The sequence below is a fragment of the Nanorana parkeri genome, unplaced genomic scaffold, assembly GCF_000935625.1.
Source record: "Nanorana parkeri isolate BGI_ZX_2015 unplaced genomic scaffold, ASM93562v1 scaffold513, whole genome shotgun sequence".
NCBI lineage: Eukaryota > Metazoa > Chordata > Amphibia > Anura > Dicroglossidae > Nanorana > Nanorana parkeri.
This window is the reverse complement of record NW_017306781.1, coordinates 519,748-543,374: the sequence shown is the minus strand read 5'-3', so window position 1 is coordinate 543,374 and position 23,627 is coordinate 519,748. Positions and strand designations below refer to the sequence as shown.

General features: G+C 41.3%; 1 protein-coding gene across 1 annotated transcript; it reads left to right on the top strand.

Moving 5' to 3' along the window:
• Positions 1-460: 460 nt before the first annotated feature.
• CUNH4orf47 (chromosome unknown C4orf47 homolog) lies at positions 461-12,992 on the top strand. Its single transcript, XM_018561291.1, has 7 exons — positions 461-577; positions 1,052-1,271; positions 2,371-2,508; positions 2,735-2,810; positions 8,384-8,563; positions 10,340-10,512; positions 12,847-12,992. The coding sequence occupies exons 1-7, from the start codon at positions 481-483 to the stop codon at positions 12,893-12,895; spliced, it is 933 nt and encodes a 310-aa protein (XP_018416793.1). The 5' UTR covers positions 461-480; the 3' UTR covers positions 12,896-12,992.
• Positions 12,993-23,627: the final 10,635 nt, after the last annotated feature.

Sequence of the window (23,627 nt, the reverse complement as noted above, 5' to 3'; positions counted from 1 at the left end):
CAGCACTGTGCAATGCAATAGACTGGGTCAGATTGTTGACCTTCCTTCCCTTAGTCTGAGTGCTTCTTTAGAGACTGGTAATATGAACTAATTTAGGTTCTTATACTAGCTGTAGTCATGATTTTTGTAATGAATACATAACTGGATTTAATGGTATTTTCTAACATTTGCCTGGAATTCTGCTATAAGTTGGCAACTCTCAGCAGTTTATCATTGGACATAAAACTTAAACTGACATTATGTAGATACCTCGGCATGCTCTCGTTACGCGATGACACCTACACTGGTTAGTTAGTGTCAATAATGCATAATCCTCTAGTGCCTAATAAATAATTCCTGTGTTTACACACATAGTACTTTCACTGATTTCTCGCGTGGTGGTGACAACATATAATTGAATGGTTTCTTCCAGGTTTTTTAAAAATGTATTTTTTCCACTTTAGTTCACAGCAAAGTGTGTCATATCTACATTGTGCAACAATGACGTCAGAGGGAAAATCCGATATGGATCGAATTGGTCTATTCCGTGAGATGGGCTACATCAGTATTGGGGACAAATATATCACTCCCGGCTCTAGTAAGTATTTTGCAGCAATGATTCCTCATCAGATCAAAGATAAGTAGAAAGCAGTTTAATGATGGATTCTTGAAGAAGGAAATGAATATCATATGCATACAATAAAATGTACAGTGTATAAACCCTGTAAAGTGAATCTCCAGCTCAGACTTTTCTTTAGGTTTTGATAGTTGGGAAGGGATAGAACCCCTGCTGGGATTTTATGGCTACCTGGGACTCTGTTAGAGCGTTTTCCCCTTATTGTCACGGAGGAAGTAAAGAGAAAATCTACAGTTGGGAAACCGTCAGCAATAAAAATCTGACAGGGGTTCAAGCTTTCCCTACTCTGTGGATGAAAAAGCATTTTTATTTGTTATTGCGCTCACAGACAAGATCTACACATCCCTTTTACCCTCTGACCAGCAATGTAAGGTCGTGCTGTGTTATAAGTATTCATGTGCAGAACCAATGCATGTTGTGTGTGTGTTATTCCAGAGCCATTTAATGAAGCAGCAAGTAAAAACAGGCAAATGTTTCCTGGTGGCTCCAAGACGATGGCTAATACCTTAGGAGGATACTTTGATGCTCAGTTCAAACGGACATTTGAAGGTGAAGCCTATTCAGATCCACTGAAACAAAGAAGGCAGTATCGTATTCAGCAGGCCAAGAAGAACTTGGGAAAATCATTCCTCCCATCGAATGGGGAAAAAAAGCCGTAAGTCCAACACTGTAGATCAGCCTTTGTCAACCAGGATGCCTCGAAATTTTCACACAACATGTGACCTTTCCATGATGTGGGTAGGCCGCGTGCTAGCACCGGAGAAGCGAATGCTGCTAATCCAGGGAGGGTGGGATACATTCAGAAAAGGATGAACATTTGCCTTCCACCCTCTGCCATGCTGCCTCAACTATGGCTCCTGATGTGAGGGTAGGACAGTGGGTTAAGGTGGCTCCTGATGTGAAAGAGGAACTGCGATGTGAAAAAGGGTGCTTCTGATGATGAGGGGGCTTCTGATGTAATGAGATCTCCTAATGTGAAGAGGGTGGCTTGTGATGTGAAAGGGGGACTCGCATGTGAAAGGAGGGGGCTCTGATCTGAACGGGAGCGCCTAGTGTGTGACCCTGAGGTGAAAGGAGGGGGCTCCTAATGCAAAGGGGCTTTTCCTGATGTAAAGGAGTACATGAAAGAGAGGATTCTGCTGTGAAAAAGGGCTCCTGATTTGAAGGTGGGATTTCAATGTGAAGGGGGAACCCCACTTTTTGTGTTTTTTGCATGGGGTCCCTTTTAAAATCCATTACATTTTAGACTGGGGGTGGCTCAAGATTTTACATATTTGTAAAAGGTGCTGTGACTGAAAGAATTTTGGCAAAATCTGTGCATTTGAATTATCAGGTCCATCCAGTCAAATTCTTCCATCGGTTTTATCCAATGTGGATTAGACACATTGAAAGCAGAATCTTCTACAGGTTGTATTTTTTTTTTCAAAAGACGCCCTATTAAAAGTTTGGATGATATGTGAAAGATGGGCACAATTTGTAACGCTAGCGGCAGAAATTCATACATGATGCAAAGTTAGGGAAAAGAAGGAATGTTAACAGACCAAATAAAATAAGTAGATATATCAAAGAAACTCAAACGAAATAAATAAGACAAATAAAAACCATTTATGTAGAACACAACTTGATGTGATTGTGTTCTGTAGCCAACAGAACATTGTTTTGCTGTGTCTCTGTGTCTGTATCATAGTTTTCCTAGTAAGCGTGCATGTAAATAATCTAATAATCGCACAATGTTTTGTTTTGGTTCTTTTTAGATCCGGCGTGGGTAGCTTTTATGGAACATTAAGTGGTCCAGTTCAAGCTTTTAGTGCAGAATTAAAACCCAGGAAGGCATATACTGCGCCAGGGAAGAACATCTATACCAACCCTTCCAAGCACGGCACAGGATATGGGTAAGGTAATACACACAGTGGTGCCAATTAACAAAGACAGGATAAAAGACAACTGGAGCAGTTTCCTATAGCAATTGAATTTAATCTCTAAGATAAAGCAGGGAATCTCATGTGGCTATCGGACACATAACTACTCTATTTGATCTTGTTGTAATCAGGCCCTGCATGTTTTACTGCCGGTTTCAATTTGTACTGTGCATTTTCATTAGTAATTGACTCTCCACAGATATGCAAACCTCACCATAGGTAAACCGTTCCTGTATGCTTCTGATGAATTTGACAGATCAAGAGACCTGATGAAGGTTAGTTTAATCCTGACATACAAATTTAACTATGTTCATTCCTTTACCTGTTACCTTCCTCCTGTTCTTTTGTCTTTTCTATTTGGAGCATTGCATCTTTGTCAAATAAAAGCTATTCCATCAAGTCATAGCTGAGCTGACAAAGCTGAGTAGTACCAGACAATCCTGGCCTCTAGAGCAGCACCCCAATAGCAGAATGCTATTGCTTCAAGGGGGTTGGTATGAGACTCCCCGATCTGCACATCAGTGGTGAAGAAGGTACATATTTTCCAAAGAAATTGTATACTCCCTGGAGTTCTTTGTATATGTTTTACCGACCAAAGGGTGCACTACACAGCCAGATATATAGCTCCTGTTCAAGAAATACATTCTACTTGTCATATCCACACCTTCAGCCTCCTCATTGCACAACCAGCATTATCACCTTTAGACCAGGTTCACAGCATTTTGCGGACCAGAACTGGAACGCAGTGCATTGCGTTTTTGCCACTATTTTACCTAGTTCCGGAACAGTTTGGGTTTTTTTTGCTTAAAATTTCAGATGCGTTCCAGTGCATTTGCATGTGTTTTTGATGCGTTCCAGACCAGAGAAATTGAGATGAGCAGTATTTTCTTTTTTTGTCTGGTCTGGAACAGACTGCGCTGGTGTGAACAAAGCCCAGAGATACCATAGGGATACATTGGGATGCTTTTTTGGTCCGGGAACAAACTGTTCTGGTCCGGACATGATGTGAACAAGCCCTCATTTAGAGAAAAGGGAGCAGAAGTTGTTTATGCTAAACTAGGACGCAACCAAGTGATCTTACTGACTATCGGAATCCATGTGTATCCTAAGAATGGTTAGCCAAACCTACAAACCCTTTGGCAGCCAAAACAGTAAACTTATAGGACAGGTTTTAAATTATGAACACCCTTAAAGCAGAGCTCCCAGCAAAAGGCTGTCCATTCACTAAAACAATTCCTATAAGAGACATATGCATACTTTTAAAAGGGATCTAGACTTCATGCTGCTGCAGAATCTAAAATTGTGTACATGGATATCACTATAGTCTATAGGAGCTGTGAGCTATACAATATCAGCCTATTAGCTTTCTTTTCTAGATTCCAACTCTAGCAGTGATGGTAGTTTTTGCTTTGTAGAAATGGTTTGATGCACTTTTTTTTTTTATACATTTCTAGATATAATCTGTGACTTTTGCACTTAAAGAGGAACTGAACTCTGGAAGCTGTTGCCAAAAAAAGGCAGTCACAGTGCAAAGTACTAGTCACCAGTATTGCCTGTGGTCTCGCTGCAACTGATTTTTTTCCTCATTACTGACTTACCTTGTTTTGTGTCTCTGTGTGGAGGTGGCCATCTTGGTAGAAGCAGGGGTTTGCTTCCTCATGTTGGAGACGCCAAACAAAAAACAGTGATCAAAACAGCAGTGGCATTTCCAAATCTCACTTCAAATCTCGGTCAGAGGCAGCATACCTTAAACTCATACTGCAGATATGTAGCTTTTAGGCCGTAGGCATAGTAATAGCTCAGCACCCTCGCATACCATGAAGAGCAATGCTATTTTTTAGGAGGAATTCCAGACAAAAGGTACATTTTAATGGCACTGCTTAGGCACTATTACCGTTTCTAAATTTTCTCCATAACATGACAACATTTCCCTTTCTCTGTCATTCATTGAGGGACACAGCTATGAAGAATTCTGAGAAGTAGGGTTATGCTGCTGCCTCCAGGAAAAATGGGACACCAGGAAAAATAAAATGAAAAGCTTTCCACTTTAAGGACATAACCCCGCCCACATCACATCTACCAGTTTTCAATTTGCAATAGCCAATAGTAAACTAGCATTGTACCCGCCCTCTGCTGCAGTTCCCCATCAGGGAGCTCGGCGGCATTCGGCTATTCACTCACTGCTGTTCTCCATCTGCACTTCGGGTCGGCCGAACATGCTGAGCATGTTCGGCCGACCCGAAGCCACACGAAGCAAGCCGATGTACGGCTGATTTCAGCCGATGTACGGCTGAAATTAGCCGTACCAGTCTGAAGTAAATAGCCGAACAGTGTTCGGCTCACTTCACTTCAGATCGGTCATTCACTCGGCTGCCCTCGGCAGCTTCGTGAATAGACCCCTTAGTGTCCTCAGGAGAATGGATGTGTCTTCTGCTTTATTATTTTAGTTAATATTGTTTCTTCATTGTATATTCTACTACCAAGAGCTGCTAGTTGATTCATACTGGATATTATTAAATCCTGGGAGTCTTTCTAGCTAGCCAAAAAAGGGAGAGATTCATGCCGGGTAAGTTAAATCCTGGAAGTTTCTCTAGTTGTCATAAAGCAGATAATTTCTGGTCTCAGTACTTATGCTTTGTCCTGCAGTGGATCTGTATGTGGGAGTATGTGCAGTCCATTTTCTGGTTTCCTCAGAGCAGTGTAGTGCGTTCCTATCAGCGGTGAAGGTGGACAGAATGGTGTCGACTCTGCTTCCTTATTTTCCTATTTGCCTTCAATTTCATATCACTCATTGGGGCGAACAGAGATATCCCATTTTTCACTATTACACAGCCATTCTTCAAATATTCTACTGTCTTCAGCAGGTGGTTGCTGTACCTTATATTTTTGTATGTGCATTTTACAGCCCCTGGGCCACATCTAGCACTTTGGCTGTCCCTGCCCACCCTGTGGTGCAGATGGAACTGGCTGACAGTGGATGCGCTGACCGGTGCATTCACTGCCAGCCATAGCTCAGCGCAGGCCCCCCTCCCATCCTAGCAACCAATGACATCACATGTCCATCTCTTCTGCGGTCACTGGTTGTTAGAATAGCCAGCGGTCCTAGCAACCAGTGACGTCAAATGTGTTCCCTGCCCCAGCATTACAGGTGGACGGAAGAGTATCATCTGTTTTCTCTAGAGGTGCACCAAAATGAAATTTTGAAACAGGAGAAATTTTTTTTCCTGATCGTTCCCTTTTACAATAAAAAAAGGAGTCTTTTGCTGCAGCCCCCGTTATGCGTGAACAGGAATCTTCTATACTGAGTGATCCTGTTCATTCATAACCTGTGGAGATAGTATGTTTACCATGTCCACAATCATGAATGGACAGGAGGTGATGTAGAGCACCTCCTGTTCATTCATAATTGGGTGACACAGTAAACATACTATAACCTCAATATATTTACACTCAGCGATCACTGATTGATGACAGCTTGTAACCGCTCTCCATCCTGACTTGCTGTTACAGGAGGCATAGCCGGCGGTGCAGGGCGGAGAGCTCGGTCGCATTTGACAGCTGCGTCCTCCCTTGCACCACCGGCGTGGCCTCCTGTGACAGCTTTTAGCTGTTTCCGCCCCCACACTGCTCTCCATCCTGATCTGTCACAGGCGGCTGATTGTTGCGGTGCAGGATGAGAGAGCTTGGTCTCCTTTGACAGCTGACTCCTCCCCCACACTGCTGGCTCAGGCATCTGGGACAGCTCACAGCTGTCTCCGCCCCCACACTACTCTCCATCCTGATGTGCCTGTCACGGGAGGCCGAGCGGGGCGGTGCGGGAGGAGAGCTCGGCCTCCTGTGACACACTCTCAGCATTCTCCTCCCTGCCCCTTTTGGCTTCCTGACAGTTTCTCTCCTCCTCACTGAGCACTGCGTCAGAGGGGACATATAGCGGGGAGGAAAAAAACGAGAGATGCACCACAATTTTGGCCACAAAATGGTACGTTCGGTATTTTGCTCAAAGTGCCATTTTCAGCTATGTTTCGGCAGCCGAACTTTAGGTGCATCCCTAGTTTTCTCCTACTACTAAAGTAGTAATCTAAGGTATGTTGGAACAATAATATAAAGTGGTACTCAAAAGGGGGCAAACCATATAAAGGGGCACTCTAATGAACACATTATCAAAACCATATAATTTACTGGAAACATTTGTGAAAAGGACACCGCTCACATCCATATGCCCAAACTCATCAGTCCCATCCAAAACGCCAGGTGCAGGCATTTTGCAGAGGCATGCCACAGCCGTCACCAGTAATCCAATGTATGAAAAGCAGCACTCAACAGCCAGGACCTCGATGTAAAAAAGTTTATTCCCAGGAATCTACAATGTTACAAGCATAAGAAGGTCCACAGGCTCTGACATGTTTCGCCAAAAAGGCTTAAACATAGAGACTGCAAAAAATCCAAAAAAGAACACATACAAAGGTTAACCAGTTTCCAAAACGTGTGGGCAATCAATACCCTCCCCGCAGAAAGCCTATTAACTCTTGCTATTCAAATTCCTCATGGATCTAATTATAACAAAATAGTAAAGTGCAACCTATGGGCCTGTGGATCTTGTCATGCTTGTAACATTGTAGATTCCTGGGATTAAACTTTTTTACATGGAGGTCCTCGCTGTTGAGTGTGGCTTTACATACTTTGGATTACATATAATTTACTGCTTTTTAGAAAGCGATAAAATTAAAGTGACATTAAACCCTCAGATTTTTTAACATAAAACAATACTGTAATGTGTACGTTACTGTAATCCATGGTAGTTTCCCTTCTATTTGCTGTTCTTCCTTTTAAATCTGTATCTGTTCTCATGCTGGGCAGAACTTCTGTTTTGCAGCTGGTGGGTGAAAGTAATCAAGCTGGCTACGCGTTTCGAAGAGCGTGTCTTCTTTTTCAAGCCACAGAGTGAAGGGGACGGATGGCGGGAGAAAGACCGGTTTTTGAACGTGAGGAGGTGGGAGGAGTTGTGAGAGGGGCGGGGAAATGGGGCGGAGATGGGGTGACGTGGAGGACGGCAAGTGTGAAGAGGTATACCTGCCGTCTTGATGCAGAACGAATGCTTTCAGGGAGGGGGGAAAAAATTACATACTGGCAGAATGTAACCATCACAATAAGGTGTGATGGTTCAATGGACCGTGTGAATTGGGAGCCGAGTGTGTGAACCTTAATAATGTCTGTCAGCACAGTGGAGATGGAGGGTTCCCTCCATCTCCATGGTTCCCTCCATCTCCACTGTGCTGACAGATCCCCTTGGACATCACACTCTCCCAGCACCAACTATTGCAACATCACCCTGCCCACCACCACCAGCAACCCTGGACCCCCAATTTATCCACACTTCGTCGCTGATAACGCGCTAGTACCCACAACCTGGTAAGTCTTTTTTCCATTATTCCTTTACCTTTCCTTGCTCAGTCACCACTTGGTAGTGCGCTTCTGTATTTTTTTGTCTTTTCTATCAGTAAAACGTTGGACACTCCAGTCCGCTGATTACAGTAAGGCACACATTACAGTATTGGTTTATGTTAAAAAATCTGAGGGTTTAATGTCACTTTAATATTGAGCAGAATTAAGTTCAGCCCTCCACAACAGTCCCAGTTTCTCTTGTGGCCCCATGAGAAAATTAATTGCCCACCCCAATGATAGGGACATGTCACTAAAACCTTATGGGAAGTTCTAACCATCCCTTACTACACCCAAAAGCAAAAATATTAAAAGAATGGCTGGAGATGGGCTTTAATTAATATGTTTCTTTGTGTAGGCTTCTGAGCTGTGATGTATACATAACTGTTCTCTTTGCTTTTTATTTCAGAGAGAGTTCGAGAGCCACAAATCAAAGCTAAAAGATGGTGCGTTCAGGTTAAACCTTTACCCAAATGATTATTTCGATGTAAATCCTTATCGGTCTGATAAACCTCTGCCACCACTGAAGAAAAAGACAGAGAAAAAGGAAGTTGTGAAAGTATTTAAGCCAAGTTCACCTGCTAAAGAAGTAGGTAAAATAAAGATGTCGTCCTGCAATGTTTATTTTTGATGTCAGAGTGAGATGCATTTACAAAATGTACAAGAAAGATTTTACACATAGGCATGCTTAAGTTGGCCAAGGACAGGCCCAAGTTTGGGATAAGGAAGATTTGACAAATATTCTTTATTGAAATGATTATAAGTAATCAACCAAATGCAGCATAGTTTGTTTTATATGATTGGTGATCTCAGGGTAATTGGTCATTCTTTAAGTTGCCCACACACCTTGCGATAATCGTATGATAATCGCGGGAAATCCCGCGATCGTACGATTATCGTAAGGTGTGTGGAAGCCGTGCGACCTCTACTACTGTAAGGTCGCACAACTTTTTTCTTAGGAACATGTTCGAAAACCCGCCGAGCATCGTACGATGTTCGGCAGGTGTATAGCATGTTCGTAAGATTAAAAGCCGGACGGGCCGGTGTGCACAAGTGCACACTGCCCGTTCGGCATTGCGGTCATCGGAAGCCCGCCCCTCATCGAGGCGCGGCTTGCTTTCATCGCAAGTACGATCTGCCTGCCCAAGATAGGCAGATCGTACGTTTTTTCAATTACCTTACAACCACCGCAAGACAAAAGTCTTGCGATGGTTGTAAGGTGTGTGCCCAGCTTTACAATTGATTTTGGTTTGAACAGTAGCATATGTTTTAGACTATGATTGCTCTGTATGCTAAACGATTGTTTATAATTATAACACCTGAAAAATAACTTTGATATCTTCCATTCTGTGAGCAATCGGTGATCATTTTGTACCCGAATTGTAGCCACATTATTTGTTCAAAATTCAAATAATAGTTTTTGATGCTTCTCAAATTTGGCCTACATCCCTTCTCAGGGCAGGTTCACACCGTTTTCCGGACCATGGTGTGAACCTGCCTGCAGTTCCAGTGCATTTCAGACCAGACAAAATGAGACGTGCAGTATTTTTCTGGTCTGGAATGGACTGCGCTGGTGTGAACAGAGGCCAGAAATAGCATAGGGATACATTAAGATGTATTTTGGGTCCAGAAAAAATCTGGTCTGGCCTGAAGATGATCAGGATGTGGTGTGAATGGGCCCCCACAAAATGCTGGTAAGACCAATTTCAAAATGTTGATTTGTTCTGAATTACTTGTGGAATTAGTTACATTTTCTGACAGATTATCTAGTAAACTTTGATAGGCAACATGCAGTCAGTGGTGGCTGTTAATAAATGACCTAGGATATATACAGTATAGTAGATTAGCTGCTTCAAGTGTTATTCTCACAAAGTCAAAACAGGGAAGTATAGCAGAATTACTGGTCCAATCTGTAAGCAAAATCGCACCTGGATCAGCCAGATCTATATCTCCAACACATGGACAGAGAGCAAAAGATTTTTGAAACAAAAACTAGCAATGTTCATCTGTGAAGATGAGTAAAGTCATTGCTTGAGAACAACTACAAAAACCAAATATACTACATAACACAAGATGTATTTACGCAAAAGCCATCCCTGTGCCATTCTAAACCAATAATGGGAAGCCTAGTAACAGCTGCACAGAAATTATGAGGGAACAGACTGACATCACTGCAGAGTTCATAAGCGCCAAAATACAGAATTCAAAGCTTTGGAAAAACCCAAAATAAACCTACTACCGCTAAGAGGGACAAACTAAGGCTTAATGATGGAAAAACCCAAGCATTCTTCCAAGCCACATCTGGTCTAACTTGGTCTAGTATATATGTCATGTATTACATTTTTATTTTCTATGTCATTGGCAGCCAGGTGGCATGAAAGCAGGAACTTTTGATCCTTACCCAACTCATTCCAATGATACTTATGGGAAAAGACTTCCCAAAAGTGCAACCGTGGTCAGAGGGGGAAAGACATTCCAGCCTCCAGCAGGACCCAAATCTTTCCCCGTGAAAAGTATAGTAGCATCACATGTTGACAGGTAAGTGCTATAGGAATGAAACACTAATTCAATGTATTCTGTGATTCTTCCAATTTTGAGAAAATAATGAGCAGCCTAATAACATTCAGCAATGACTGAGATACTTCTACCACCTGTCTCCTGCTCTTATTATCTCCTGGGATAATCCCCCCCCCCCTCGTAATCCTAAACTAACCGGTCAGATATCGCTGACTAGATCAGCTGGCCACTTGTCAAGAATCTTCCTGGTCGGTCTGCGCATACGCCCTACATTCCCATTCATTTCTTTGCATTTCTAAGTGTATTAAAGGAGAACTATAGGGTTAAGGCTTTTCCCCATAGTTCTCCTTAGGGTAACGGGAGGACACAAACTAGCATCCTCCCGTCACCCTAAGCTCAGTATACCTCGAGCTACAGCTCGCGGTATACTGAGACGCCACAGTATACCGCAAGCTACTGCTCGCGGTATACTGAGACGCCGCAGCTGAAGCGCATCCCGACAATTATGTCTGGATCCGCCCAGCTGCGTGAGTGGCAGCTGGCTCTGCCTATCAAGAGGCAGAGCCAGCTGTACCTGCCTCCTCCCCCGTCCGTACCACCAGTCAGCGTTGGAGGATTGGAGCGGGGAGGGGGGGAATCCAGCCCCTCCCCGTCACAGCAGGGAGCTGTGACAGGATGGAGAGGTGAGCGAACGCCGTTATGTGTTCGCTCACTTCTCGATCTACTGAGCCGGCCTGTGACGGTCTCATTGTCATAGGTCGGATAGAACTATGAGGTGAGTGAAAAGCACTCACCTCATAGTTCTCCTTTTAAGTTACACTTTAACATACCACATACAATTGTGTACTGGACTTCTCTGCAGAATACAATTCCATTAAAAAAGTCAGGCCATTGTTTTTGGTTTTGGATAAGGAATGGTTTTCTTTCAAGAGACTTACTGGTGCCACCCATAATACAACATGGGTACAGATCTATGCAGTACACATACAGACAGTGTTAAAACCCCGATAGAGGTTTCAACCTGTTTCTTTTCTATCCAAAACTATGTTTTGGCTAGATTTTTACTTTTAAACAATATAATCTAGTCTGGAACCTGTCCCAGTGAGAGCATACAGTGCCCCTGTGCAAGGGATTATAGGAGGCTGATATGAAGGTAGATTCAGGTATGCATGGTAGTTTAGTGTAAAAATATTTTAAAGATTTTTTTTTTTCATGAATACATAACTAGATAAAATTATGTTTTATACATGCTTCAGCTTTAAAGTGTTTGCTTCTATTCTATACCGATTATTTATATACATATATATTTTATAGTTGGGCAAGAGCAAATATAAAACATTGCATCTGAATATTCAGACAGCACTTGGAACTTCGGGCTTTTATTTACATGCTTTCCAGGTGTTCCTTAGCTCCTTTGTTAAAATATATATGTTTCACAGAGCTCAGTAGCTCAAGCTGCCATTTAAACACACAAGACAGTGAAGCAGAGCAGTGATATATGTCCCTCACTCTTTCTCTCTACAGACAGCTCCCTATATGAAGGTTTAATTAGAGACAGATTATCGAAAATGCGAGAACTTCTGTATCATGTATGCAGACTGTATTTTATATAAACAGGAAAACTATTCTCCTCTTTTATAAGTTTAGACAAACTTCAGGAAAATTGTTTTTTTTCTTTTAAATGTGTTGGGTAACAAGTGGGTTCTGCAACAGTAGAATTGCAGCTCTCCTACACTCAGGCCCAAATTGGAGGGGGTAGAGGGGGCCAGATTGGAGGGGGTAATTCCAATTTCTTAAATCCCTTTAAAAAAAATCCTGGAGGTCTGCTTTAACGAATAAAAGTGACCCCAAACGATGTATTTTATGTTCATTACAGAATATACACAAGTGTTCATATCAGTCTCTGACCCCCAAAGATGTTCCTATTACAGTCAAGCACACAATAATCACAACCTATTTTGTTCAAAAGCTAATTATACAGTCAGTATGTTTTTTGTGATAAAACCACACTGGCCACTGAGGCTCTCTTATTGGTCAGGGCATGGCAGCTGGACTGCTATACTCAGTTCTGCCTATAAAAGTCTAACTATGCCCTCGATTACCATTCATTAAAAAAATATGCATACAATTTAAGTATGCAATAGAATAAACATGTATGCTGCCTGAAGTTGCTGAAGACTTATTACATGTTATTTTTAATGTGGTTGATGTGTTTCCTGTTGCAGGCAGGCGGAGCCTATATCTCGATGGCTGTCCTGGAAGATTCCTGGAAACAGAGTTATCAGGTAATCAACTCATGTTTTTAGTACTTTCATATATGTTTACCTGTTTGGATTAATTATATATTTCTTTAAGGTCAATAAATACAATGAATTACAAGACTGTGAATCTAACATCATACTAAAAGCTGACAAGCTGGAACAGTGGAATTGAAAGCCAATATTCACTTGAGAATACCAAGACAATCATAATAGTCTCTTGTACAGTTTTTATTTTTCTAAATAAACCTTGCTAGTGGTAACAAATGTGCAAACCTTCTCCTTTATCTGATATAGTGTGTGTGTGTATGTGTGTGTGTGTGTATGTATGTGTAATATATATATATATATATAAACACACACACACACACACACACACAGTATCTCACAGAAGTGAGTACACCCCTCACATTTTTGTAAATATTTTATTATATCATTTCATGTGACGACACAGAACAAATGACACTTTGCTGCAATGTAAAGTAGTGAGTGTATAGCTTGTATATCAGTGTACATTTGCTGTCCCCTCCAAATAACTCAAGACACAGCCATTAATGTCTAAACTGCTGACAATAAAAGTGAGTACACCCCTAAGTGAAAATGTCCAAATTGTGTCCAAAGTATCAATATTTTGTGTGGCCACCATTATTTTCCAGCACTGCCTTAACCCTCTTGGGCATGGAGTTCACCAGAGCTTCACAGGTTGTCACTGGAGTCCTCTTTCACTCCTCCATGATGACATCACGGAGCTGGTGGATGTTAGAGACCTTGCGCTACCCCGCCTTCCATTTGAGGATGCCCCACAGATGCTCAATAGGGTTTAGGTCTGGAGACATGCTTGGCCAGTCCATCTACTGGCCAAGCATGGTACTGCACAGTATCATGGTTTAGATGGGTCTCCTAAAGATCATATACACCTAGATGATACCTTGCTTGTCAGGTCAAAACATGTAGATGTTTTAGATCAGTGGTTCTCAACCTGTGTAACCTCAGGACCCACATTTGTCCTTGGTCATCTAGTCGCGACCCAAGTTGCACTGCAATGGAATGCACGGCATTGCAGTACCGTCTATTGGACTGTGGGCAAGAGATGCCTTTGGGGGTGTCATTCAAGTTAATGGCAAAGCAAAACACCTTCCACACCAGAAAGTGCAGTAGGTGCAATTGCGTGGTACAGGGCATTAATCGCATGGGACTGTATGATTATCGCACTGTACTAGCGTAAACGGACCCTCGGGTAGCATATTTTGAATGGCTGTTGGGCGTGAAAACTGACAGTGATGTGCTAGGGGAAGGCTGAGGAGTTTTCCGACTGAATCCTGATCGGATGACCCTGTAGTTGGGGGTGTACATCAATGCAGGGAAACAAAACTGCTTGTTGTTCCAGAATGTTGATCGGTAGATGGAATCTCTCCATTGTTCATGTAGCCTGCACCAACAACATCTATGTACTTTATCAGTGTGCATTTTTCTGTCCCAAAGTTTGTGGAAATTGCCGAAGCTACAGTGGGGAAATCCCATGTTTTGATAAAGGACTGCTCAAACATATATTGCTCTGAAAAACTTATGGAAGAGAAAACATTTCATCAGGATTTTTGCAATCTCCACATTGAACATCCTTGAGTAAAGAATTTACTGGAAAATTTTAAGTTTCCAAACTTTGGAATGATCCCAGACTAGTTACAGAAGCTTTTGAGGCAACAGGTTGTTCCATCTGTAAGGTATCTTGCACCACATCAAGAAGAACTCGTATGGTATTTTTTAAATTGGGGGTAATAGCTGACTGATGTTACTCAGAAGCAGGCTCATCTATTAAGGATTTATAAGACTCCTCACCAGAGAGGACATCCGCAGCAAAGTGCTCAGAGGCTACAAGTGTACTAATGTCAGGTAAAGAATCTGGTGGGGAAGGTGGAGGTGTGTTTACAGCCTTTACATTCAGAGCCAGCAATCCTAGTGGTAACTTTTTCCATAAACTCCTGCAGTTCTAGAAAGCTTCACCCTGGCTAAGACAGAGACATACTTCAAGGAGCCTCATGGCTTACAACATTCTTTATTTATTAAAGAAAAGGTAAAAGATTAAAAAACGCAACAAGACATGCCAGAGCTTGGGAGACTGTCGGTTCCTGGCAGAGCGGAAGGCTACAGGCAAACTGCAGTAAAAGTCAAAAGTGTCAAAGACTGCACACACTAAGGGTTACTGCTCTGTGGCTGCATGTACAGTACCATAACAGGGAGATTAAAAAGTACTGTAGGCACATATTAAACATCCTGACCTTTTGCATAGGCATGTTCACAAAGAGTCATCAGAGACAGGACACAGTAGTGGCAAAGCCCTGGACCTGAAAAGCATTATGCGGCTAACATGGGAAAGTGCCACAAAAATAATCCAGTGCCTTAGGGGTTAGTTCACACCAGAAACTGCATCACAACTGCGTGCGTCTGCGCAGTTGCATTGCGATCCGTTTTTTTCCCCTGCATGTCCCTGGATGATGCCGCAATCAATTGTTTTTTTTTTATGCATTCCGCTGCGTTTTGTGCAGGTAAAATAGGACAAGCAGTACTTTTTCTGACTGCATCTGAACGGACTGCAATGGTGTGAATTAAGCACAAGAAAGCCCATAGGAAAGCATTGTGATGTATTTTGGCTGCAGCAGTCAAAATAAACGGACTGCATATGGTGTAAACTGGCCCTAAAGGTCACATTCCAGACAGGCTCCACATCTTTGGTTCAGCAGGGTCTGGGTACGGCAAAGATTAGCCAATCTGGACAGCTGCAGAAAGAGCCTCCACTTAGTCGCCAGTGGAGAAATCTTGAATAAAGCAAAAAAACATTCTAAAAAAAAAGAAAACCACTGAGCAAAATAATTTCTTAGCATTTACTTCAATGTGATCTCTTTTACATACGTATCTATATTTAAAAAAAAATTAAAAGTCTATACTTAGAATGACTGCATCAGTGAGCAAATGGGAAAAACAGTAGATGTAGTGACCTAATCACCATGCTAAAGTGATAGCAGCCGAATTAGGCTTCCAGTCATGGCAAGATGCAAGAGGGTGACAATAGGGTGACTGAGGTTAAGAAGGCATCAAATAAAGCAATTTCTGGAGCAGGGATATCATTAGTTGAGGGGCTTGCTGTGGTTGAGGGAGTTAAAAATACAGAGGTTGCAATTAAGGTCATCTCCATAGGAAGGAGATGTGGCAGTAAAGCTGGAGTCATTATCCATGGTGCCAATGTAGTTCTGTGGCTCATCAATTAACGTGGCAAATAAACATGGCAAATCACAACTTTTCTTTTAACTGAAGGAATACAATTTCATACTGTTGCTAAAAAAAGAAAAAGCTGTACGTTCACCTTTTCCTCAGCCCCACTTAGCTCCTAGACCGGTCCCTGCATTCTCTTCTCTCCCAGGCTCTGACAGTCTAAGAACTCATGACATCATCACATCTAATGCAACTGCCAAGGAACATTCTCCCACCAGAAAGGAGGGGGAGAGAGGTGAGTGGTCAGCGGCACAGGACTGACAATCAGGTGAGTATATGTTCTTTATTTTAGCCCCACTGCAAGGGTTAATTTGTTGATTTGCTGGAGTTCTTCTTTAATTGTTACTATGACTTTTTAAAACATTTTGAAAATTATAATATTTTTGCGATTAATAAATGCAGACTGCTACATTCTGTAGTAGATTTATGAAAAAAAAAAACCACATAAAAGACTTCGAGTTGTAAAGGGATTAAGTAAGTGAACATACTGTGCCATCAGACTTTGTCCTCCATATCCCAAGGACTTTTTTATTTCATTTGGGGTTAGTTATATTTGTTCCCTATCTTTTCACAATTGTATCACTATTCTATTTAATTTATGTTCTTAATATGAGAAACAACTGTTTATCAAACGTTTGATGTTCAAATGACAAGATAGTAAAGGTATTTTTAATTTTCTTTACACACGTATTACTTTAATGTAAGCATTTTTATTTAGCAGTATCTCTCTTGTCATAGGTCTTTCAAAATGTCTTATTCAGACAATGCAAACAAAATATTTAGTGTTTATTCAGTAGCTCCATCAGTCAAATGTTTTCCATACTCTGTGGCCCCCTTTGGTTTACAGGTGCTCTTATGTTCTCTGAAAATAAACAACCATGTAAGACAATAAGTATTCTGCAAAAAGAAATGTATAACACAAATTGTTTTTGAGTTACTGTAAATTGCCAATTTAAATTTTTTTTTTGCAATATTCAGAAAAATTGTGTCTTTGTTTTTACTGTAAAATACATTTCTTGTAGTTCACTAAGGGTCACACAAATTCAGAAACTGCCCAGTTATACTGCCATCTACAGGATGATTTGGACACTTGCAAACAAATTGTGGTCAGCTCAGTATGAGCGCTCCTAATCCAAGCATGCCTTAGTTTGGTGGAAAAGCAGTAGCAAGAGCAAGATTATAGACAGAGAAGTGGGATTAGTGTCCCTCAAAGAACTCCAAAAATGGATTTTACGGTGAGTACAAAAATCTAATATTCTTTCTTATTCATTGAGATAGAGTTAGTATTTGTGATAGAAGTAGTGGCTGCAAGGTAATCCCGCACAGCACAGACTACATCCAGGAAAAATCTTATTCTGATGAACTGGAGCTGAACAGAGGGGTGGCAGAACTATGTCCTGGTTGAGGCGAAAGGCCAAAACTACTTAAGGAAGGAAGAAAGTTTTTACCTCAACACCACCTTCTACCTGTATATAACCAAGAAGGATGAGGCTGCCAGCTCAGATACTCACCTAGCAGGGGTGATGACAACAAGAAACGCAACTTTATGAGTGAGAGTGGAAAGGGAAATATCCCTGATTGGTTCAAAGAGCAGTTTCTGAAGTGCAGAAAGAACCAGATTCAGATCCCACAGAGTCACAGGGAAGGACATAGGGGAATTCACATAGGAAAAACTCTGTACAAAAGTTTTGTTCCAAGAATGGGAAGCCAGAAATCTCTGCAACAAGATTGCAAGCACAGAGACCTGACCCTTAATGGTGCTAAGAGTCGACTGCTGGTCCAGGCCTGTCTGCCATTAATCTCACTGAGAATTTTCTGAGATGCAAGGTTCTTGCATCGCACCAAACGAAGTAAGACTTCCGTGTGAGATGGTAGACCTTGATGGAAGTAGAATTCCTAGCGTTTAGCATCGTGAGACTCACCTATTTAGAGATAACTCTATCTCTCAGAATTTAGGCTTCAACATAAAGTTCTGCCCAGGACAGGATCCGTGCTTCCTCTCTAGCTTCAGCAAGACTTTTGGTTCTTCGCTGATGGTTGGCACTGTCGTGGTCTTGTCCGACTGAACCGGATGACCCTCCAGTCAGGATGTCCATTGTTGTGGAGACAATCAAATTGATAGAAGTTCAAGGACATGAATAAGGAGACCAGATTCATTTGCAAGGTCTGGACAGTCAGGGCTACATTGTCCTCCAGCTTTTGTGCCAACTGTTCCCTAAGCAGGAGTTTGTGTGTGTAACCCACAATGAGAATGCCCTGGGTGCGCAGCAAGGTTAGCCTAGAAGCGAGCACTATGGTGAATACCTGAGAGTAGATAGGCTAAACGGCAGGCCCACAGCAACACGAAGGAATTGCTGATGCGCTAAAAAAATGACATGGAGGTATGGATTCTTAATGTCCAGAGGCCAGAAAGTTTCTCTGATAATAGAAGGCTATAACAGATCTAGTGGACTCCTTGTAGAATTTCTGGGCCCAAATAAAGACATTTAGGGTCTTGAGATCCATGATGGAGTGAATATCTAATTTTAGGTTTTGGGACTGTGAACAGGTTGAAGTAAAATCCATGGAACCGTTCTGCTACAAGAACTGGGGCAACGATATCCTGGAGATTTGCTAACGTGTGTGGTGACGCAGGCAGGTTTGGAGTAAGCAACTGATGAGAGAGGCTGGGCCCCTTTAAACTACTTCCTGCACCCAAGCAGGATGCAAGATGTTGGTTGCCCAATTGCCTGTATAGGCTAACAGATGTTTCGTCATTTTGGAAAGTGGGGAGGTAATGTTATTGCTATCACATAGGTGACTAACAAGTTCCCTATATGATCACACATTATATGTGATAGGTTTTCCTTAAGAAGAAATTCAGGGTTTGTAGACGTGATCAAGCAGCTGTAAATCACTTCTACCAAAAAGCAGACAGTTTGTTATTTGAAAATGCTATAGCAGGAGGGAGTGTGTTTAAAAGCTTGTGCTACTGCCAATGTAAGCCTTACGTTGGTGGCAGCGAAAGATTTAAAGGAAAAGGCATTTGCTTTATAATAAACCATGCACATTTTCTTATAGAATTCCCAAACAGTGTGTTATATTTTTGTTAAAAAAGAGAGATAATAGTAAACTCCCTGTAATTAAGTATTTGAAATGGAATTGGAAATTTAGTAGCTTCATTGTATCCACAGAAGACTCTATTACTGTTTGTATACACGTGTCAAGTGACACTTTTTCATGGTTAGATTTCTACTACTGCACTCCAATTCATCTGGTAACTGATTGAAAATTGATTTTTTTTCCTAGACATCTTTCCACCTACCTTCAGGAACTGGGTTCTACTTTCATCTGCCTTGCTCCTGAGGTGGTGATTTTCCCTTAATGTCTCGTTCCACTTGCAGTGTATCTCTTCTTTTTCTCTGGCGTAAGATAATGCCATTTTCTTTGAGGAATCTAACTTTTTTATGAGCTCTTCTTTTTCAGTAATAGCGGCTGATAAGTCTTTAAGAAGTGTCTTACTTTCCTCTTTCAATAGCTCTATTTCTTTAATCAGTAACTGCTTCTCAAAACTCAGATGGCTATTTTCATTCCGAATTTGTTTTCTTTGTTTAAGAAGTTCTTCACATTTGTCAGTCATGGCTTTTGCATGTTGATGATATGCCTCTGCATCTTTCTCTGCTTTAGATAGCTGTATATGAAGTAAGGTTCTGTCTGTTCTAAGCCTGTTGATTTGATTTCTGCACTGGAGATTTTCAGACCTTAAGAACTGGGTATTAATATGCAGTTGTCTTAAAGCTTTCTGAAGTGGTTTACTTTCAAGTTGGTCTGGGATTTTTACCTGATCTGACTCACTTAAACTTTTTAGGTCGATGTTAACTGTTTTGGACCCTGCTATGTCTTCATTCATGCTTTTAAACAACTTGTCAACATATTTCTTATTAGATGTGTTTTTATTATGTACTGTTTCTTCTAGTGTTGCTTCACGTTTCTTACATTTAGGACTAAAGTAAGTATGATCACAGCGTTGAATAAGGTCCGTAATGCATAGTGTGTCATCCTGTACAATGTCCTCAAATTCAAAAATTTTCATTGTGCTACTTAGCGGAACATTTTCATTAAAGGTGCTATTAGATATGCCTGAACTTCCAAAGTCTGCTTCTTCAGTCCTGTTCTTATGTTGACTATATGAATCTCGTTTCCTAAAGTCCCGAAGGTTGACTCTTCCACTTTGAAATGAAACATTTGATTCTTCCGGTTTGCAGTTGTTTGTTTTAGTGTATTGCACATTAAAGTTCTGTTGTGTGTCAGAATTCTGATCACTGTCCGAGGATAGTCCAAATGAATCCAGTGTACCTAAAAGCTGTGATGAAAGTTCAATTGACTTATGCAATAGAACATGTTTGCCTACACAAACTTCCTCTTCAATATTGTCAGTACGTTGCTTTTTGTCTCCTGTATGGATGATGTCATTAATCTGAAATTACATAAAATACATTGGAACAAAGTCATACAAGTGATGTCACATTTTCACTGCCAGCAATGGGGTTGATTTACTAAAGACAAATAGGCTGTTAACCTTGCAAGGGAACTTTCACTTAGCTTAGTGAATGTGGTTAGAATTTGCTTTGCGCAAAATACCCAATTACATGCAAGTATAATAATAAAAAAATAATCTTTTTCCTTACACATGATTGGATGATGGAAGTCAGCAGAGCTTCACCACATAAACTAAAGGACAAATTACCTTGCAATTACGTTTTAGTAAAGTAACCTTAATGCATTCAAATTTCTTTTAAGTTTCTCACAACATGGGGAAAACAAACTGTACACTTGGTAAACAATTACATTTAAATACTTTTGCCAAATAAATGTACTACAAAAGGACAAAATTAATGGAGAAATTCAATATATAAGAAAAAAACATTGTTATACTAATAAGAAACATTCAATCTCATGTTTTGCATCTTAATATCCAAGATATAAATTCCTTATTTAAATGCAATATTTAGCTAGCTAGATAAGAAATCATTAGAATCTACATTTCCTTTATTTTAACTTAGATTTTTTTTGTTTTGAGGAATGTGCACTTCCAAGCGCTGTTTCCCATTTGTGAACCTGCGTCTTAGCCATGGGAGGAGCAGATGTCTTTAGAGTCATGTGGCCAACGCAGCTCAGGAATTCTATACAGTGCAAATGTGCAGCAGGGCTGTGTAATGTCTGCTGGTGTAATGACGCTAGCACTGGACGGTACTGAGGCTGTAACTTTGTTAGGTGGGCAGGTCTCACTGAAAGAAAGTAGGCTGAACTTGTGTTGGGGAATTCTGAACATTATGTCTGTCAGGCTAAAAGCCAGGTGGTCATGGTCTTGTTTCCCTCCAATCTTGTATAGATTTTCTAAAACAGAATGTGTAGACATAAAAAAGGTATAGTTTATTATGTGTAAACAAGCGAGAGAGACTCTGGGTTATCTTGCTTGTTATGGCTAAATAACGAGGGTGTCTTCAGCAAATTCAAGGGCGTTTGGTAGTCTATGGCAACGCAACACACCTCCCACACCAGAATGCGCAGTAGGTGCGATTGCGTGCTACAGTGCGCTAGTCGCACGGTACTATGTGATTAACGCACTGTAGCAGTGTGAATGGGCCCTCAAAAACATTGACATACTGTACACACACAACCACAATCTCACACACACATACACACTCAAATTTTTTTTTATTTTTTTAAGGTCCACCCAGTTTATATATCTTACGAGAACTGAAGTGGATCCTCAGCCTGGGGTCCAGTGTGGGCTGCTGTGCTGTGACAGAGCTCCATCCATACGTGCATTGCTTGTACTGCTCCCTTGCGTGCCATGTAGAGGTGCCGGGAGCCAGAATGTGTCGTCACTCCGGTCCAGGCACCTCTACAGGACACGTAAGGGAGCTGTAAGCAATGCATGTATGGATGGAGCTCCCTCACGGCCATACCCCCATTCCACCTCACCTCAAGCTGACACTCGGTGCTGGGCGGCATATTTTGAATGGCTGCTTGCCGTGAGAACGAACATTGCTGCGCTGGGGGGAGGCAGAGGAGCCGCTCACCTAGGAAAGTGGAAGGCATGCGGTGGCCCACTGAACATGGGGTCGCGACCCACTTTTGGGTCACGACCCACCAGTTGAGAACCAAGGGTCTAGAGGGTTACATAGGGGAGATTAGTTGGTGCAAATGAGGTGTATGTAAAATGCTCATTACCATCTCTGCATACATGATTAAAATGGTAAAATATATCCTTGAAATGTTTACAATCTAACATTCTTTTTCCTGTTAAAGTGCCATGTATATACTTTCAATAGAAGATTATATTTCACTGCACAAAACAGTCGTCTAGGTTCTTCCACAACATCTGCTAACACACTGCGCATCGGCACATCAGCTTGGAGGCTAAATCAGGAGCCTCCATCCCAGGGTGATAAAGCTGCCCCTGCATAGGCAAACACTGAGATAGCATTGTCAACTTAGGAGTGGAAATTCAAGGGAAGAGTCCTACTGTTTAGTACAAATACTAAAGGTACACATACTGTAAAACAATGACTGGAGAGGAATAGCAACAGGCTAAGAACATGTAAAGCAGGGTAAGCTACCATACATTCAATTTTTTAATGTATGTTAGTATTTATATAAAAGGTGTATGCCTACTAAATAATAAATATGCCACTGTATAAGCTCTTCACTTTGCCAAAGGCTTAACTGTATGCAATCTGGTTACTTTATAACCTAAGTTATAACAAAGTTGTTCTTTTTCAATTGGGTTCCTAAAATAAACCTGGACAAAACATATTGAGTATATGATAAAATGTACTGCCAGGGTAATAACATGATCAGTAGATCCTGAAATAAAGGCAAACTTACATTTTGTAAAATTCACGATAAGACCCACCCCTCCTTCCTTCCTATTGGTCAGTGAGCCCACCAATTACTTGAAAGAACCAAAAGTGGCAGAAACTAAAAGTGGCAGAATTAGGTCGGATGTTAGAGAAGGGATCCATATGAGCAGTGTCAATTTAGACCAGCAGTGTCAATTTACAAGCATTAGACAACCGTCATGCCAGTGAACAACAGAATGCTGTAGCCAGATAGTTTAGTTTACATATTTGCATTCATAGTTGTACTGCTAATGGAAAGTTAAACTAAATTATTATTGTATTAACATCTGCACACACAAAACATGTTCATATTTACTGTTAATGTGTACTGATTCAGTGTGATCCCTGGCCCTGTCTTTCACAATTTAGCTTTACTATTCTTGGGCTGTAGAATGTTAACTTCACCTGCAAACACACTGTTGTAAGTCATCTCACAACAGATGGACTTAACACTGTCTTCAGGTTCGAAAAAATCTGTCTGCACACATATTTGAATGCACATGCATGAGATTAATGCAAATGCAACCTTTTTCAAACATAAGAGTTTGTCTGGAGAATTCACTACACTGCAGACTAGATTATATTTAACAAACTGTAGTGTAGTTTTAATGAGACGTATCAAGTAATTATGTCGACAAGACTATTGATCTTCCAGATACCACTGAAAATGGTTTCGTGCCACCACGGCTCATGGCACCGCTCGTGCTTCAAGTTGCTGACTCCT

Bases quoted from the DNA above. Each gene is read 5' to 3' on its own strand.
- CUNH4orf47 (XM_018561291.1), top strand. From the start codon at position 481: ATGACGTCAGAGGGAAAATCCGATATGGATCGAATTGGTCTATTCCGT. The intron at 1,272-2,370 runs GTAAGTCCAACA...GGTTCTTTTTAG, and splicing joins TCGAATGGGGAAAAAAAGCC to ATCCGGCGTGGGTAGCTTTT. The intron at 2,811-8,383 runs GTTAGTTTAATC...TTTTTATTTCAG, and splicing joins GATCAAGAGACCTGATGAAG to AGAGAGTTCGAGAGCCACAA.